The sequence below is a fragment of the Polypterus senegalus genome, chromosome 10, assembly GCF_016835505.1.
Source record: "Polypterus senegalus isolate Bchr_013 chromosome 10, ASM1683550v1, whole genome shotgun sequence".
Taxonomy (NCBI): Eukaryota; Metazoa; Chordata; class Cladistia; order Polypteriformes; family Polypteridae; genus Polypterus; species Polypterus senegalus.
The window spans coordinates 140054020-140073420 of NC_053163.1; the positions used below are offsets into that span (position 1 = coordinate 140054020).

Consider the following 19401-nt stretch of genomic DNA (forward strand, 5'->3'; position numbering starts at 1 on the left):
TGGGATGTTAGGACTGAGAGCAATTCAAGCAAAGGGGAAGGAGAAAAAAAAAAACACTATATTATTTATATCTATACACGGAGACTAATATACACACACACACTATATTATATTATATTATATATTTCATACATACATACACACACATCCATCCATCTACAGTGCTGTGCACATATGCATAGGAGGGAGTCAATGGGCTTAATTAAAGATGGAATGATGGGCCAGGGGTTGACAAAATGCACGAATGTCTTTTGTTCTCCCCTCTGAAGCCAACCAGGTTCCACTTCCGTCTCCAGACCACGCCCTCTTACTGACCTCATTTCCACTTGTCCCTGTCAGACCCTCTTCTTCCTTCGCACTTCCTATACTATTCCCTTGCAGTCCTCAGAGGCTACTTGGTGGCAAACCCACTTCTCTTTGATAGAAAGCAAACAATATGGGATGGATCCCCAAACCTTTGACTGGCTATCTTGGGGTTCTTCTACAACGAACACACCCCCAAACACATATGCATACAAACCCACCCATTATATTTATGTATATATGTACATTTGTGATGTTAGATATAGATGCCGGTCTATACAGGGATTTTCTCACTCATACATTTCCTTTAATCTACATGCTCGTCTTTCTGATGTGTGTACATATAAGTTTAGGGAACCAACATGTTTCTTCAGAAAGCGGTTTCATTTTTGAACACAGAACTGAACTTTAACAATGCCAGCTACTTACAATCAAACAAGAACATCATAACAGCCTTCAGCAGTGCTAATGCAATTACAAAGGTCTCGCTCTCAAACAATTAGCATTTAAAATGGCTAATTAAGGATAAGCAAAGGGAGCTGACCATTAGGACACTGAAGGAATGGCTGCTGAAAATGGGGCTTTGTAATGCTATGTGAATAATAAACTAAAAATCATTCAGTTTAAGTAGTAACAGCCATTAACAACACCAGTAATGTCTTGGCTGTATTTTTAAATTAATTGAACGTTATCATTAAAAAAAAAAAATAATTCTGTTTCTGGCCAACACATTAGAATCTTCTTGGCAGTTCCAAGCTTTTGGCCAGTAGTGTAAGTAAAGTGGTGCAACGTTCAAGCACTGCTACTTTACAGATCCACCATCTTGGGTTCAAATGCACCACATAAGTACTGTCTGCATAGGTCTTGTCATTGTACACTCTGGTTTCACTCCTAATCCTAATAATGTGTTAGGTTAAGACTGCAGGATGCCTTGAGAGAGAAAAAGCTGGGTGGTCTCTTGCCATGAAAACCCCACAGAAGTTTATTGTCTCCACCATCGTGGCAACTTCAATTTAAATTTTCCTGTTGTGCCTGGCAATTTGACCATACGTCGTTTAATTAGGTTGGACAATACGATTCTCTACCGTTATATTATTTTTTTTTTTTTAGTAAATATAGTTGACCATTATTCTAATATATTCTTTACTTTTCTAACTACTGAAAGCACTTTACTTATTTCAACCACCAGTAATGTGTGGCATCCGCCTGGAATATGGGACGTCTGCCATTCTTGCACCAGTAGGCTCACTAGACGTTACCTATTAGGCGATTAGGGGTTGAGAGAGACAGATAGTCAACTAGAAATGAAGGATGATTAGGGGGAGCAGAATGGTTAAGGTCTTGGTGGGTAATTTAGCCAGAACATCGAGTAACTCGTGATCGTTTATGACCACAGAAAGTTAGGACTTCAGTTTTTATGTCCCAAGCATTGTGGTTTTTTTTTTTTGATTTTTTTTTTAACAGCACACAATGTCCTAGTCACTAAACTGGGACATTGGGATCCAGACAAAGACCACAAAGGTAAACACTGGCTTCACCAACACCTCTTCCTGCAACAACCAAAGCTCTTCCCAACCCCATTTGGTCTCCCATCCAAGTACTGGCCAGGCCTAAACATGCTTAGCTTCAGGTGGATTACAGGTATTGAAGTGTAGGTGTGTGACGATGTGGGTTCAGGCTCCACACTCCCATGGCTGTTGGAAGCACTTGAACCCAACACCGTCGATAATGTTACCGAGTGAGCTAGTCAGTGAAGGCAATAATTGAGCATCTTAGCAAGGGGATGGTAAAAAGTGAAAACAGTGCTTTTATTTAAAACAATCAACAAAATAAACAGTGTTCATAAATAAATAGTGCAGTCCACTCAATAAATAAATAATCCATTAAAAGAACATGTGGAGGTTAAAAATCAATAGAAAAACAATCCTTTAAAACGAGAGGTTAAAATCTTCTTTAGGAAGCAGTCTTTAAAACAATAACAAATCCGGTGCTTTTCTGGTAGCGTCTCACCTGCTTATCCCGTTTGGGCCAAGCAGCAGGCAAGACGCTCTCTGCAGCTGCCCTCCTCTACACTTTCGCGAGACTGGAGACCTCCCGATCCCTGGCTCCGGTATGGCACTCATCCCAGTCCCCGAGACTTAGTTTCCACCAATGGCCAGGACGCACACACTGGGGACTCCACCACCAAGCCTCCCGACTTCCGCTGCCTTTCTGCGGCTCGTCGCTTTCACCTGGTCACTCCCGCTACATGGTCGCTCAGCGGGAGCAACCTCAACTCAAACACCTGGGTGTCGGCCTAACACCCAGCTTCCTTGCAGCTGCCCTCGAGCGCTCGATCGCGCGCTCACCACACTCACGCACCGCCTGCTTCCTCGCTCCCTATAACCTCCGTCCTCTTTCCTCATCTCCTTTTTTTTTTTTTTTACACCCCTCCACAACCGACTCGCGCTTCTTTTTAAAACGTGAGGGGCCATCACAGCTGTAGCATTAGTCACGGGAGCAATCACGAATGTGGGCAGTTCCTCACCTGTGCACACGGTGAGAAACGCCCACATCGACGACTGCCCCGCGGCTCGCTACAACATCGCCCCCCCATCACGAAGCCGCCTCGGGTGCGGTGATTATTTATTTAAAATGAATGGCCTTTTCTCAACGAGCTGTGGACCCATAACACCACAAGGTGGCATGGCTGCTATCACTGTGAAGCAGTTTGACCTCAAACTATAATCATGTATGAAAATATGCTACAGAAATATCTTTTTTTTGTAGTTCCTTACACAGTCAAGCATGGCAGTATGCATACAACTACATCCCATCCAAGGCTTGTTCCAGCCTTGACCCCAGAACTGCTGGCGCTGGCTCCAGTCCGCCCTAACAATGAGCTACGTGAAGAGAATTTGACGTTATGTGCCTGAATCAATAGTGCTGCCTAAAGCCATTTCACTGTTAATGCAGATGACATACAGGTTTACTTACACATAAAACTTGCATAAACATTACCTCCTCCATTGGTTGCCCGTTTGGCTGATATAAAATAAAGTTTGTGTGAAAACGCTCCGACACTAAATATTGAAGAAACTGAGGCTTTAATTACTTCACCTCCAGGTAAAAATGTACAATTTAACATTAGAAAGTCTGGGCTTTATTACCTCTGTATCTGCACAGGTCAAAAACCTTGGTGATATTGTACGATCCCACCCTCTCATTTGAATCGCATATTACCAAGGTAGCCATTTTTTTCTTAAGCAGATTTCAAGATTGCATCCTTTTTTCCCCCACCAGAGACCCTTATCCATGATTTTGTCACCCAATGACTTGATTAGATAGAGCGATCGATCGAGATAGAGAGATACATACTTTATTAATACCAAGGGGAAATTCACAAATTATTGAAATGCAGTGTTGCGTGGTATCCCTGCGCAGACCCCAAACAGACTAGAGTACGTCCAAACTTCAGCGGCAAGGGCTGTTAGACGTTTAAAACCGTGGCAGCATAGGCCTCCTGCACTTCAAAAATGACATTAGTCACCTTAGCTTTATTGGATGCAATAAAAACTAGGAGGAAATGCCTGTAGGTCCTCATTATGGTCTGGCCCCACCGTACCAGTTTACCTTTCCAAACTCAAACGTTCCATCATCGCTCTCCCGATCCTGCGCTGTGCATTTTGGGTACTATGGGGGCAGGGGGCGGGGGGATTGAGCTTTTAGCATATCAGGCCCACCTGCCTGGCCGTTGGAGCTTCGTATTTGTACCTCACTATGTCTTTAAATCTAACCTTAAAACTTTTAATTTTTAATATTTGTTTTTGTTGATTTTGTTAACTACTAGGAGGCTTTGCTTGACCAACCCCTCCGGGCCTGCGCTATGCGCCAGCAACTTCACGTCTCTGCCGCTTGCGTATGTGGATTTCACTATGTTTCCCTGATGGCAACACGAATTAGACGATCCAGACGTTTAAATCCAAACAATACATTCAATCTCTTTTCGCTGTTCCGTTATTTCACCGAGTAATAATTTCCGATTGTTTGCGCTAATGCGATCTTTATTATCATTTTTTTGAGACTTTCAAATTTTAGTACTTTATCTCTAACCTGCTCTGCACGTGTACCGCGCCAACGTTTTTGAATGCTTAACGACGTTCTACTTTGTCACCTACTCCGTCTTTTATTTCTGGCCCCGGACATTGGTTTAATCGTACAAATGGTACAATGGTACAAAGTCTCGTCTCGCAGGACCTTAAAGTGTCTCTCTGACAAAATCACGTCTCATCCCAGGATTTTATTTTTTATGTAACAGAGAGATGTATACATAGTTGCTGTTTAATGGCAAGTTTTAATGTTTTATAGAGAAAAGCCAAGCAAAATGACAACTTTTATTGACTAACTAAAAAGATTACAATATGCAAGCTTTCGAGGCAACTCGGGCCCCTTCTTCAGGCAAGATGTAATGTTTTATATTAATGTACAATGTCCTTGGTAGTTTGAAAGACACTTTAAAATAAAATGTATTATTTTGTGTTCTTGTTTGCTCATTGTTAGAGCTTAGACAACAGAATAATCGAGTATGTACACAAGCACTTTTATGTTTCATCTTAAGATTTTATCACGTATAATAATGTCACCAAACTTTGAAAAAAAAGTGCATGATTTATTAATACATAAAACGATCTCATACACAAAAATATACATGAAACCAAGAGCAGCAAAACACACACACACACACACACACTCTTGCCCCCTTATCCCTCAGCCCTCCCTTCTCTCTCCAGAGACTTCAAGGCTGCAATGTGCCACAACCAGCAGCTACCTGCTTGAATGAACAGCCCAGTAAAGCGAGATGTACCCTTTTGAACTGGCAGAAGACAGAGAGGCACGCCACGCATTCTCTGGCTCTCGCACAAGGACGCGGCCCCTGCTGTAAAAGGCTGCAGATCGCTCTTACCTCCATTCTGTCAATCCCATTGAATCTGACAGATGGGCTTTCAGATACTGGAGGCTCAATATCAGATTGCGGTGTGCAAGTTTCCGATAAGCCTGCCTGCCAATGAAGGCCGTTTCGGTTTTTGCAAGGACCCCCCGACCCCCCCCATCGTGGCAGTTTATGTAAACACACAGCTCTCTGAATTAAAAGCGAGATCAGCGGTACTGCTTCTCGACTGCCCACCATGTACTCTGGGATGAACTCCCCCCACTTGAGAAATACGCAGAAGGCCCTTTAATGGACGACAAAGGTGTACTGGGAGGTGGTGGGATGAGACACGCTTGAAAAGCCGAGGGACTCGAAGCATGCCGATACACTCCCTTCATTTCTTCCTGAAGTTGGTCAACAAATAAAAGAAATGGATGTCAATTTTAGAGAAGCGAAGGGGGCGTTTGCTGAATGCAAAAGGGAATTTCCCTTAAAGAAAAAAATAATGTTTCAGTCAATACCATTAATAATTCAATGATGAAAGCTCTTCTTTAATCCTTAGAAAACCTTTCCATTAATTTCACCAGAAAGCGGGTTTGGGGTTGAGGGAACAAAAAATTCTTATAATCCTATTTAAAAAAAAAAAAATTAAAGGAACACTCTGAAAACATGTCAGATCTCAAAATCCTGCTGGATATCTCTACCGAAATAGACTGGGCAATGTGTTAGGAACGAAAGGATGGCACATCGTTCGATGGAAATGAAAATAACCAACCTACAGAGGGTTGAATTCAAAGACACCCCGAAAAAATGATGAGGCAGGCGAGTCCATTTTGCCAAAATTTCATCGCAGCAACTCCAAATCGTACTCAGTAGTTTATATGGCTCCCCACGTGCTTGTATGCATGCCTGACAACATCGGGGTTGGGGCATGCTCCTAATGAGACGATGGATAGCATCCGGGGGGATCACCTCCCAGATTTAGACCAGGGCATCACTGAGCTCCTGGACAGCCTGAGGTGCAACCTGGCGGCGTCAGATGGACCGAAACATAATGTCCCAGAGATGTTCAATAGGATTGAGGTCAGGAGAGTGAGTGTTAGGGCCAGTCAATGGTATCAATTCCTTCATCTTCCTGGAACTACTTGCATACTCTCGCCACATGAGGCCAGGCATTGTCGTGCACCAGGAGGAACCCAGGAATCACTGTACCAGCATAGGGTCTGACAATGGGTCCAAGGATTTCATCCCGATACCTAATGGCAGTCAAGGTGCCAATGTCTAGCCTGTAGAGGTCTGTGCGTTCCTCCATGGATATGCCTCCCCAGACCATCACTGAACCACCACCAAACTGGTCATGCTGAACGATGTTACAGGCAGCATAACATTCTCCACGGCTTCTCCAGGCCTTTTCCGTCTGTCACATGTGCTCAGAGTGAACCTGCTCTCTTCTGTGAAAAGCACAGGGTGCCAGTGGTGGACCTTCCAATTCTGATATTCTATGGCAAATGCCAATCGATCTCCACGGTGCCGGGCAGTGAGCACAGGGCCCACTAGAGGACATCGGGCCCTGAGGCCACCCTCATGAAGTTTGTTTCTGATTGTCTGGTCAGAGACATTCATACCGTTGGCCTGTTGGAGGTCATTCTGTAGGCACTAGCCATGCTCATCCTGTTCATCCTTGCCCAAAGGAGCAGATATCGGTCCTGCTGATGGGTTAAGGACCTTCTCTGACCATTCCAGCTCTCCTAGAGTAACTGTCTCCTGGAATCTCCTCCATGCCCTTGAGACTGTGCTGGGAGAAACAGCAAACCTTCTGACATGGCAAGTATTGATGTGCCATCCTGGAGAAGTTGGACTACCTGTGCAACCAAACTCTTTAGGGTCCAGGTATGGCCTCATGTTACCGATAGTGACACTGACCGTAGCCAAATGCAAAACGAGTGAAAAAACAGATGAGGAGGGAAAAATGTCAGTGGCTTCCCTCCACCTGTTAAACCATTCCTGTTTTAAGGGTCGTCTCATTGTTGCCCCTCTAGTGCACCTGTTGTCAGTCATTTTCCAACCCTGCAATACTTGGTCACGGGGGTCTGTTGGAGCCAATCCCAGCCAACACAGGGCGCAAGGCAGGAAACAAATTCAGGGTAGGGCGCCAGCCCACCACAGGACACACACACACTAGGGCCAATTTAGACTCGCCAATGTACCTAACCTGCAAGTCTTTGGACTGTGGGAGGAAACTAGAGTACCCGGAGGAAACCCACGCAGACACGGGGAGAACATGCAAACTCCATGCAGGGAGGACCTGGGAAGCGAACCTGGATCTCCTAACTGCAAGGCAGCAGCGCTACCACTGTGCCACCACTGCGCCACCCTGCACCTATTGTTCATTTCATGAACACCAAAGGAGCTGAAACTGATTAACAACCCCCTCTGCTACTTAACTGACCAGATCAATAACCCAGACGTTTCATTGACTTGATGCTATACTCTCATTAAAAAGGGTTCCTTTAATTTTTTTTCAGCACACACACACAGTACAGGCCAAAAGTCTGGACACACCTCCTCATTCAATGTGTTTTCTTTATTTTCATGACCATTTACATTGGTAGATTCTCACTGAAGGCATCACAACTATGAATGAACACATGTGGAGTTATGTACTTAACAAAAAAAGGTGAAACTGAAGACATGTTTTATATTCTAGTTTCTTCAAAATAGCCACCCTTTGCTCTGATTACTGCTTTGCACACTCTTGGCATTCTCTCGATGAGCTTCAACAGGTAGTCACCTGAAATGGTTTTCACTTCACAGGTGTGCCTTATCAGGGTTATTTAGTGGAATTTCTTGCTTTATCAATGGGGTTGGGACCAGCAGTTGTGTTGTGCAGAAGTCAGGTTAGTTGGACGATCATTTATTTTTCAACAGGACAATGACCCCAAACACACCTCCAGGCTGTGTAAGGGCTATTTGACCAAGAAGGAGAGTGATGGAGTGCTGGAAATGGTCATGAAAATAAAGAAAACACGTTGAATGAGGAGGTGTGTCCAAACTTTTGGCCTGTACTGTACATACAGTATATAAGAGCCCATTAAATTCATACAATTAAAAATTTCTTTTCAAGTCAATTCCAAACCAGCAAAGTAAAGTTGTGTACTTGAACAGTTGTATTTAAAGTCAACAACATTCCTAAAAATTTACAGCCATCATCTAGGTTCACCCAGGTTGCACCCAAATTTTGGGGGCTTTGAAGCAAAAAAGTTTATATGGCCAGATGACCTCCCTGATGTTACATCCCTTTAGTTACTTTCTAATGGATGGGGACTTTAACCTATCCCCAGGGTACAGGGATTTTTGGAGAGGAAATGCACTTTCTTATATGATTTATGGTGGATGAGACATTGTACCTGTCACAGACAGATAACAGAATTAAAAAAAGTGTTTGCTATCGCTTGCCCAGTGTGTACTTTTAGCAACTTTCCTCCGTATTAATGTGTGTGTGTTGTGTGTGTGTGAACGCCTCTTCACTGGCATGTTCCTGTAAAGCCTGCGTCTCCGACTCCGTCATTATTTGCGAGACGCCTTTCTCCTCTCGTTTTATACTTTGAAGGCGACTCATCTCCCTTTACTCCTCTATGTGCGTCTCACATTCACACTTCCTCTTTCGTTACATCACCAAAGGCAAACTGACCAATCAGATTGCTCAGAGCGACTAGACACACAGCCCTGAGTGTTTAATTATAAAGTAGATTATCATCAAAATCATCATCATACCACTAATGATAATATTTACAAAGAGAAGCCCTAACTTATATCCTAGACCAGTGGTGACCAACGTTGGTCGTGGAGAGCTACAGTGGCTGTGACAGATCACATTTAATTCCACAGCTGGTGGCCTTTTAACTCTGCAATGCAAGGTCATCCTTAAGTCAGATTTTTTTCCTTTCCAGTCCTTCACTTCTTTCTCTTCAATTGCCTTCTAAATATTTTACTAAAACAAGCAGTTCACGATGAATACACTCGGGATAAATGGAAACAAGTTAGATGAAGAACTGCTGATTCCTTTTTAATTTAGGAATCTAATTGCTAATAAGCAGTAATCAAAAACCGTGAATGCAGCCATTTCTTCATAAACATGCTGTATATAAACATATGCCACATGAAATCACTTTTTATGAATTTTTTAAAAAAATCGCCCACTCTGGCGTTTTACAATGCAGGCTATGGGGCATGGAAGAAAAGCTTAAAAGCTCACCAAACACGTTCATTTTTCAAGCCAAGACACATGTCAAGTATCGATCTGGGCTTTCAGTGTTTACGACACATGTTTGTGACAACACAAGGGATCTGGAAATAATTTTAAATCGCATATTCCTGCAACTATTTTTATTGTGGTAACGGTACATTTTCTATTTGCTGGGGCAAATTCTCCAGGAAATACTGAAATAAATCAAAACAAAACCAACCACGTGGCATGAAAAGGTTACTGTGATTTGGTCTGTAGGGAAGAAAGGTTGTTACACGAGAAGATGGGGTGTTGAGCTGTCGCTCATGGCTGGCCCTCTTAAAACAAACAGAGAAAAGTGCTTCTGTTTTATCGCCACCATCAATGCCCAGACCTTAAGGTTTTTAGAACACAAGAAATGAAGCATTCACTTAATTAGTTAGTTAATTTCTTCTTAAAATGTAGCACAATAAGGGGACAAATCTGTTATAAAAAAAAGTAATAAAATTAACGTAATGGTCTCCTCACATTTCTATGCTATTCGTTTGAATGAATGCTGCATAAAGCGCATAAAAATTTGCTTATCTTCATGCAAACAATGGACAAAGGCAGTGTAACCTTGATTCGAGTGAAAGCAGACAAATGGGGATTTTCAGCTTCTGTATGTGGCCCTTTTGTTGTGACGCTGATGAAATCATCAGAACTTGCATAGGGGTTTCCATACCAGATACTCTAACCGCTTACATTCACAATGTTTCTGAAAATTAACTAAGAATGGGAGCACCCAGCCCAGACTATCATCCCTCAGAAGGGAAGTTGGGTCTGCTAGGCCACACCACCTCCCCCTAACGTCACTGGATCCTGAACGTCCTGACAGAGAGACCACCCCAGACAGTCCACATCATAGACACCATCTCCAGTTCCATCACTTGCTGTGCTGGTGCCCCCGAGGGATTTGAACTCAGCCCACTTCTCATGTTTGTATGGTGGTGTAAAGCTCCAACACCACCCTTAAGATGGCTGATGACACAATGGTGGAGGGTCTCATCAGTAAAGAGGCGGAGTCAGGACACAGATTGGCAGACTGGTGCAAGTGCATGGGCCAAACTAAAGAGAGGATTGTCGACTTCACGAAGGCCCGTGCTGTCCACACCCCACTGCACACTGAGGGCTCCGATAGATCTGATCAACATCACCATTCCTTGGTGTGCACCTGGCAGCCGACACCACCTCTATAGCCAAGGAGGCGCAGCAGCATCTCCACTTCCTTTGGTGGCTGAAGAAGGCAAAACTACTCCCCCCACCCCATTCTCCTCACTCTGCAGGGGCATCATAGAGAGCGTTCTGATCAGCCGCATCACTGTCTGGTTTGGGAACTGCGGTGCCTCCAACTATGAAGTCCTACAACAGATGGGGCACACTACAGAAAAGATCACTGGGACCTCTCTGCCCTCCTTTACAAAGTGGTGTATCCACAAAGCTAACAACGTTATGACGGACCCCGCTCACGGTCTCTGTGTCACTTCCATCTGGCAGAGGGTACCGTAGCATCCAAACCAGTTCTGCAAGGTACAACCACAGCTTTTAACCCTTGGCTATCTGGACTCTGTAGCAAATTTATATGCAGTACATTTGTTGCACTTGTCACTACTTTATTAATTTTACTGCTATTATTGATTACTCTATCAAAACGTACTATTTATTCACTTACCTCTTATTTAATTTATCGATTTATAGTATATTACAGGCCTTTACCCATCTTGCACTTGTCCTGTGTTTATGTATATTTTGCCCTGCAGTCCTGTTATTTCATTCCACTGTATGCTGCAATATGGTGTATGGCTCATGGTATGACAAAGCCACTTGACTTGACTAAAGACTTACAATTAAGGGTTCCATACTCCTCTTCTTTCAGGTTAATTTCATCCTATCCTTAATGTCCACCACTGTCCTCACGCTTTATCACAATAGGCTCTTATGCACACAGTAGTGCTGACGTACTTACAGTGAAATCTAAGCCAGCTCAGTCACCTCTGCTGTCCACACCGGAGTTTGTTTAGTGGCAAGAATGTCCAAGAAAAACAAGTTTACGTTTCAGCGTACAGATAGCTCTACAGACGAGCATTGTTGTGAACCTTTATGTTTGGCTTCCAGTAAATACAACAAGGTTCTTAGTTTCTTTCATTTCCTTCTGATAAGGAAACCCAATCTGAATGGATTCGCACTAAACAGAAAGAGAGAGAGCGAGCTTTATGGTTAGTCCCCATACCCGAGTATGTAGTTGGCATTTTAAAATTGAGGATTTTTCGCAAGCCAGGGTGGTGACTGTTGAAGAAGAGAGTGGTCCCTGTGCGTCTAAGTGGAACAATTTCTCCGTTCCCCTTTCAAATGATGAGGGGTTTAGGAGAGAAGAAAGTGACCGACGTTGGATAACACTCCGGCTGATGCAGAGGATAATAAAATCCTTGAGGACTACGACTACACCTTTGGCTCCAGATCAGCAGTTGTTGACCTAGCACTTGATAAAACAGGTCTCTCAGAGAGGAGATCCTCCTGCTGAGGAAACAAATTGAGATCCTTACAATGAAGCAGCTGTTTAGCTTTCACCATTTTGTTGGCTGAGACAGAGACCGTCTCTTTTTTTACAATGTAAGATGTCCAGCAGACTCATGTTATTATTTATTGTAGCATTGGCCCCAAGCACTGCAATCAATGGATTCTCTGCACTTTGAGGTGGCTCCCTATCCTTTACAGGACTGCTAGCCTTTTGCCACACTAGTTGGAAAAAGTGCGTGTAACTGTACAGAGCTGTGATTTTCACAGGTGCTCCTGCTATTGATGATGTAACGCCAGCTCATTCTTTTCGACACTCATCCCTGGCTAATATAAATTTGTCCAGCACTGTTGCAGTATTAAGATTATATACATATTCACCTGTCCCTGAATAAAAGTTTAATGACTAATAATTGAAATTTATTTATTTATTTATTTCTTTTTGAAGAAGCCTAATGTAAATCTCATTTGTCTTATGCAAGTTCACAGGAGGGTGGCAAGGTGGCACAGTGGGTAGCGCTGCTGCCTCACAGTTAGGAGACCCGGGTTCACTTCTCAGGTCCTCCCTACGTGGAGTTTGCATGTTCTCCCCGTGTCTGCGTGGGTTTCCTCCGGGTGCTCCGGTTTCCTCCCACAGTCCAAATACATGCAGGTGCATTGGAGATTCTAAATTGTCCCTAGTGTGTGCTTGGTGTGTGGCTGTGTGCCCTGTGCTGGGCTGGCGTCCTGCCTGGGGTTTGTTTCCTGCCTTGTGCCCCGTGTTGGCTGGGATTGGCTCCAGCAGACCCCCGTGTAGTTAGGATATAGAGGGTTGGATAATGGATGGATGGATGGAAGTTCACAGGAGACCCAAGTAAAATTTAATACGTTAAACTTTAAAACGTCTGGAATTTGCCAATTGTGGCTGTACCTTGAACCCTATAGTTGGAGGCCCTTCTCCTTTTTAGCTCCTGATGTTTGAAACATCGTTTGAATAATGCACTTATATCATTCACCGTAAGTCTGGGCGCGTCTTGAAGCGATCGGGTGTAAAACACCATAGCTAGTCCATTTGGATATTGGCGCAGGAAGTGCAGCAGCTGGCTGACTCAGAATCCAGAAGAGACTGTCCATGTAGCCTACGGTGTGAGCCCATCAGGTGGATATCACAAATAACGGATTTATCTAACATCAAAATCCTTACTACTGAACAACAACAAGAAAAGTTTAACATGAGGATCTCATGAAGCCCATCAAGCTCATTTGGTTTACCCAATATCTCACCCCGACACTTAAAATGTCTGAAGTTTGTTCCCAGTTCCCACAACTTAATGTTAAAATGGAAGAAACTCCAAAGTCTTGAGATTTTTGCCTTATGCTGAATTTGCACAGCAGACTCACTGTGGATATTTCCCCTCTAAAACAAAAAAATGCTTCTAAAAAAATGTGAAACTAGTGGTAGACTTGCACTACTTAAGACCACTTAAGAGTTCAAATAGTAGGCAAAGTGAGAAGAGAAATGGAAGTGGCGGCCACTGAAATGGAGAGACCCCAAACTGAACGTTAATGGTTTACACAGATTATGAAGTAAAGAGCAGTTTATCCTACTGCAACCTGCTCAAGAAGTCAACAAGTAAGAAGAGACCCCACCATGTGATCGTTGTAAAATACTGTACATTTAGAAGTTTAACAGTTCACCCCAGAGGCGCTCAGGGCCTTACCTGCTTGTGCATTTCAATGTTGAGGCCGTAGGACATCTCATAATACTAAAAAGACACAAAGAAAGATAAAGCATCAATACCTTACAGCAAACAAGCGGACTGGGGGGGCTTCAGCACACATCTAAGGGTGACGGGAGTATTTCAAGGAGGTCGATGGAGAAACTCACCATAACATAGTGTCTCTGGATCTCCGTCTTCTCTGTGGCCAGCTTCTCACACTCCAGCTTCAAGCTGAGGAGACAGAAAAGGGGAAATAATCAAGAGACACCTCACTCCCAAGCCAAAGCTCACCATCGAGGTGCACCACAACTGCTAAACAAAAGATCCAAAAATTTGGACATACAGTGGGATGCAAAAGTTTGGGCAACCTTGTTAATAGTCATTATATTCCTGTATAAATCGTTGGTTGTTACGATAAAAAATGTCAGTTAAATATATCATATAGGAGACACACACAGTGATATTTGAGAAGTGAAATGAAGTTTATTGGATTTACAGAAAGTGTGCAATAATTGTTCATACAAAATCAGGCAGGTGCATAAATTTGGGCACCACAAAAAAGAAATGAAATCAATATTTAGTAGATCCGCCTTTTGCAGAAATTACAGCCTCTAAACGCTTCCTGTAGGTTCCAATGAGAGTCTGGATTGTGGTTGAAGGTATTTTGGACCATTCCTCTTTACAAAACATCTCTAGTTCATTCAGGTTTGATGGCTTCCGAGCATGGACAGCTCTCTTTAACTCACACCACAGATTTTCAATTATATTCAGGTCTGGGGACTGAGATGGCCATTCCAGAACGTTGTACTTGTTCCTCTGCATGAATGCCTTAGTGGATTTTGAGCAGTGTTTCGGGTCGTTGTCTTGTTGAAAGATCCAGCCCGGCAGCTTCAGCTTTGTCACTGATTCCTGGACATTGGTCTCCAGAATCTGCTGATACTGAGTGGAATCCATGCGTCCCTCAACTTTGACAAGATTCCCAGTCCCTGCACTGGCCACACAGCCCCACAGCATGATGGAACCACCACCATATTTTACTGTAGGTAGCAGGTGTTTTTCTTGGAATGCTGTGTTCTTTTTCCTCCATGCATAACGCCCCTTGTTATGCCCAAATAACTCAATTTTAGTTTCATCAGTCCACAGCACCTTATTCCAAAATGAAGCTGGCTTGTCCAAATGTGCTTGAGCAGACCTCAAGCGCTCCGTTTGTGCTTCCTCTGCATCACTCTCGCATACAGCATCTCCTTGTTTAAAGTGCGCCGAATGGTTGAACGATGCACAGTGACTCCATCTGCTGCAAGATGATGTTGTAGGTCTTTGGTGCTGGTCTGTGGGTTGACTGTTCTCACCATTCGTCGCTTCTGTCTATCCGAAATCTTTCTTGGTCTGCCACTTCGAGCCTTAACTTGAACTGAGCCTGTGGTCTTCCATTTCCTCAATATGTTCCTAACTGTGGAAACAGACAGCTTAAATCTCTGGGACAGCTTTCTGTATCCTTCCCTAAACCATGATGGTGAACAATCTTTGTCTTCAGGTCATTTGAGAGTTGTTTTGTGACCCCCATGTTGCTACTCTTCAGAGAAAATTAAAGGAGGAGGGAAACTTACAACTGACCCCCTTAAATACTCTCTCATTATAGGATTCACCTGTGTATGTAGGTCAGGGGTCACTGAGCTTACCAAGCCAATTTGAGTTCCAATAATTAGTTCTAAAAGTTTTGGAATCAATAAAATGACAACGGTGCCCAAATTTATGCACCTGCCTGATTTTGTTTGAACAATTATTGCACACTTTCTGTAAATCCAATAAACTTCATTTCACTTCTCAAATATCCCTGTGTGTGTCTCCTATATGATATATTTAACTGACATTTTTTATCGTAACAACCAACGATTTACACAGGAAAATAATGACTATTAACAAGGTTGCCCAAACTTTTGCATCCCACTGTATGGCATTTTAGCTCACTTAATGAAATTCAAGGTTGCAGAACCTACTGGGGTGTGCGGCAGGAACTAAAAGTGGACAGGCCGCCAGTCGATTGCAGTGTCTACTCAGACATACAATTGCAGGGTAAATTTTAGAGTTACTATCGACCTTAAAATGGAGGAGAAAAAACTGGAGCCCTCAGAAACAAAAACTTGCAGAGACATTGGGAGAACGTACAAACTCCATGGAGATGGTGACTGGGTTCAGAATTCCAAACCAATAAACCGAAGCTATGAGGAAGCAACACTAAGCACTGTGCCATCCTAGAAAAAGATTTTACCAACATGTTGCGACAGTCAGATTGAACAAACCTTTATTGTAAAAGACACCTAAACTTACCCAGAGGCGCCAAAATGTCGTCTTTAAAAAGAGAGAATTGTGACATAATGGAAGGCTGACTGTAAGTGATGTGGAGGGAGGGATGAGGGAATCGGGGTGCACCTTCATTTAAAGCCCTTTTCGTACTTCTAGTCAGTTTGCTTTGTTCTGAATTTCGGGAGGATTCATTACTTTACTTCAGCTTGCAGTTAGTTCACTTCACACTGTAAACATTCAAGGGAATCAAAGATAGCGATAAAAAAACACCCAGCAAGCATGTCGTGAACCTCTTTCTTAGGGCAGAAGCATTTTTTCCACCGATCAAAAAATAATAGCATGGAGGGTCAACAAGAGTTGTGAAATGCAGCAGTGCACAAGTACATCATGGCTTATTTACTAAACAGAGCTCTTTGAGCAAAACGCCCATCACCAAACTACTTGAAAATGGTGCGCTCCTACAGATGGTACAAAAAGGACACGTTTCAAATAAGCGAGTGAACAGAAGATGGCAGAGGGCCTATCCTGATGTGCTTCCTTTTTGTGACAGTAGACGTATTTGCTAAATGATGAGCCATACTTTCTCTCCAGTAGCCTTTGACAGGGGTCAATGTCCAGGGCTCTTACCCAGCACTAAAATGTCCACCTGACCCTCTAATGGTTTGTATTTGGGCACAGCGGCAAGTCAGAGAGAACCACCAGGTTCAACTGTCCTAAGAGCAAAGTGTATGTTTATTAACTTGAAATCCAAACCATAAAGTGCAGTGCAGATAATAAAGTTAATAAATAACTCAATTAAAAAGTTAAAAAACAACAATACATACTTTAAAATCCCATTATCAAACGCTCCAAGGCATCAGGTTAGGCTCCTCGCTCCATCTCACCCAAGCGGGACTTCTCAGATGGCAGCGATGCCAACTGCTGCGGCCTCCTTCTCCTGAACCCTGTCACGCCTGCCCTCATTCTCATCAGCCATGTCACACCTAGCCAGCCCTCCATCTCCCCCTTACACTCCGTCCGCACTTCCTAGATCCATGGGAGGGTTAATCAAATTCTCCATTTCGCTCCCTCGCGAGGCCCGACCGCTCTGCCACCTCCTCTTTACTACACTTACTCGTTCTTCCAATATCGCCAGTCACTATTCCAGAACCGACTCTCTATTTAAATGTTGGCAAGCGTAGGTGTTAATTATGCACCCCATAGTGCTAATGAGGCAAATCAGCCAAACCGTGCACATCTATGTGCCGATCATCACATCAACACCCTGGAGCCGCTCTGCCACGTTACTGCACCCCTGCCACCTGACCCCGAGCCTTAAAGCACTTCTACTCTAAAAACTTGAACTGCCATGGACCTTACTTCATGACAGCCACCTTAACTGAAGTTTATCTCAAATCACAGGTCTACTATCTTAACCGTTTATACTTGTTAATAATATTTTTTTTTGCAGGGGGTGAATTATGGTTTGTTAAGTTTGACATGATGTATGGAATGTTGTGTTCTTCAAATCTCATCAATACAATATAATAAACTAGGAGGCTTTGCCCCCTGCTCACTTCGCTTGCCAACACCCCCATCCTGCGCTGCTCACATATGTGGATTTCACTTTCACCAAACAACAAATCTTAATTCTCACGGATACGCCTCTTCATTGGGACTGTACCACTTTTCCCTGACGGTAACACAAATAGGACAATACTAGTCTCCGACTTAAAGTTTAAATCTGAAAAATATGTTCAATCTCTTTTTGCTGTTCCGTTAATTCACAGAGTAATAATTTCCGTTTGATTGCACTGATGCGATCTTTACTATCATTTTTATGAGACTTTCGAATTTTAGTACTTTCATTATCTCTAACCTGCTCTGCATGTGTATCGTGCCAACGTTTTTGAATTCTTTACGACGTTCTACTTTATCATCTACTCTTTGCCTTTTATTTCCATCCCCAGGCGTGGTAAAATCTCTTGGCACAAAGTCTCGTCCAGTGTGGAGTTGAGCTGGATGGCCGTGGGGGGTGGAGTTTCGTGTCACATCATCACGCCTCCTACGTAAGTATGTAGAGAACAAGGAAGACCTCCAAACAGCGCTGAACAAAAAACGCCATTTCACAATTGAGAAGGCAGAAAAAGATTATGAAGCAAGTGATGTATACAAGCGTACTCATAAATACAAGATAATTCATAAGTACAGCTACTGCGGAAACAAAGCACGGCGTGAACCGTAAGTTTATATTAAATTAAGTTCATAGACAGGCTGCCGCTGGCGTTTGTAATTTAGTGCCTGCCCATATAAGGCCGTCCGTCAGCGGCAATCCAATAGAAACACTGCCGCTAAATATTCGCGGGTGAAGGACTGTGCTTATGCAGAGGAAGATGAGATGGTCAGGGTGGTGTTTGGCACAAACTCAGCGAAACTGCGAGAGAAACTTTTAAGTGCCGGGTCTTAGCTAACATTAAATACAGCCGTGGACATCACACGAGATGGCACCAGCACAGCTGGGAACCTTCGATGCAAAAACACCAAGCAGCTCACGTGAACTGACACAGTGCACAGACAAAAAGCAACAGTTCCAAAGAGTGCTGAACAAAAACCGAATTACACAATTGAGAAGGCAGCAAAAAAATATGAAGCGTCTGATACATACAAGCATATTAATAAGTGCAGCTACTGCGGAAACAAAGCACACGGTGGAAAAAAGTGAATGTCCCGCTAAAGGAAAACAGTGTAAATAAAAAAAAAAAAAAAAAAGCGCTGAAGAAAACATGCATTATACAATTGAGAAGGCAGCGAAACAATAAGAAGCGAGCGAGTGACATATACTGTACAAGCATATTCATGCCTGCAGCTACTTCAGAAACAAAGCACGGTGTAAAACTAAAGTTTAAATTAAGTTCATAGACAGGCTGCCGCTGGCGTTTGACATGCACACGGCTAATGCGGGATACAAGTTTAATGAGAGGACGCAGGATATAAACAAGAGTTCTGATCACTTTGTAACTTAGTTCAAAATGCTGGTCAAAGGCTGTGCTTATGCAAATTCCGATAGACTGCGTTTGTGGGGGATTGACAGTTAAGGCGGGTGGGGGAGTCACGTCATCATCTCCCCTCCCATTCATCTCATTTCGCTCTGAGCTGAGCTCCGCGGCTAACGACGTCTATCGAAGCAACTTCGTCACACTGCCACCAAATACTCCCAGAAAAATCCACAAGTTAATACACACGCTGTCTCTAGAGTTTCTCCACACTGAATCCTCCAGGCACTACTTACAAAAGGTTACATTGACAATCGTGTTACGTTATTTTTAAAATGTTTCCTTTTCTTCTCGATTCATTTTACCCTCGCACTCCCTTGGTTTGAGAAGAAGTATGAAAAAAATATGAGGTTAACACAGAAATACAGATCACCA

At 43.3% G+C, this 19401-nt stretch overlaps 1 protein-coding gene across 5 annotated transcripts in view; it reads right to left on the reverse strand.

Moving 5' to 3' along the window:
- The window catches only part of tle2a (TLE family member 2, transcriptional corepressor a), a 127791-nt gene that overhangs the window by 66396 nt on the left and 41994 nt on the right, over nt 1–19401 (reverse strand). For all 5 annotated transcript variants that reach the window (XM_039766869.1, XM_039766867.1, XM_039766868.1 and 2 more), the window contains 2 exons: nt 13858–13921; nt 13691–13735 (listed from right to left, as the gene is read on the reverse strand). In XM_039766869.1, the coding sequence (XP_039622803.1) occupies nt 13691–13735; nt 13858–13921 (109 nt within the window). The remainder of the gene's footprint in view (nt 1–13690; nt 13736–13857; nt 13922–19401) is intronic.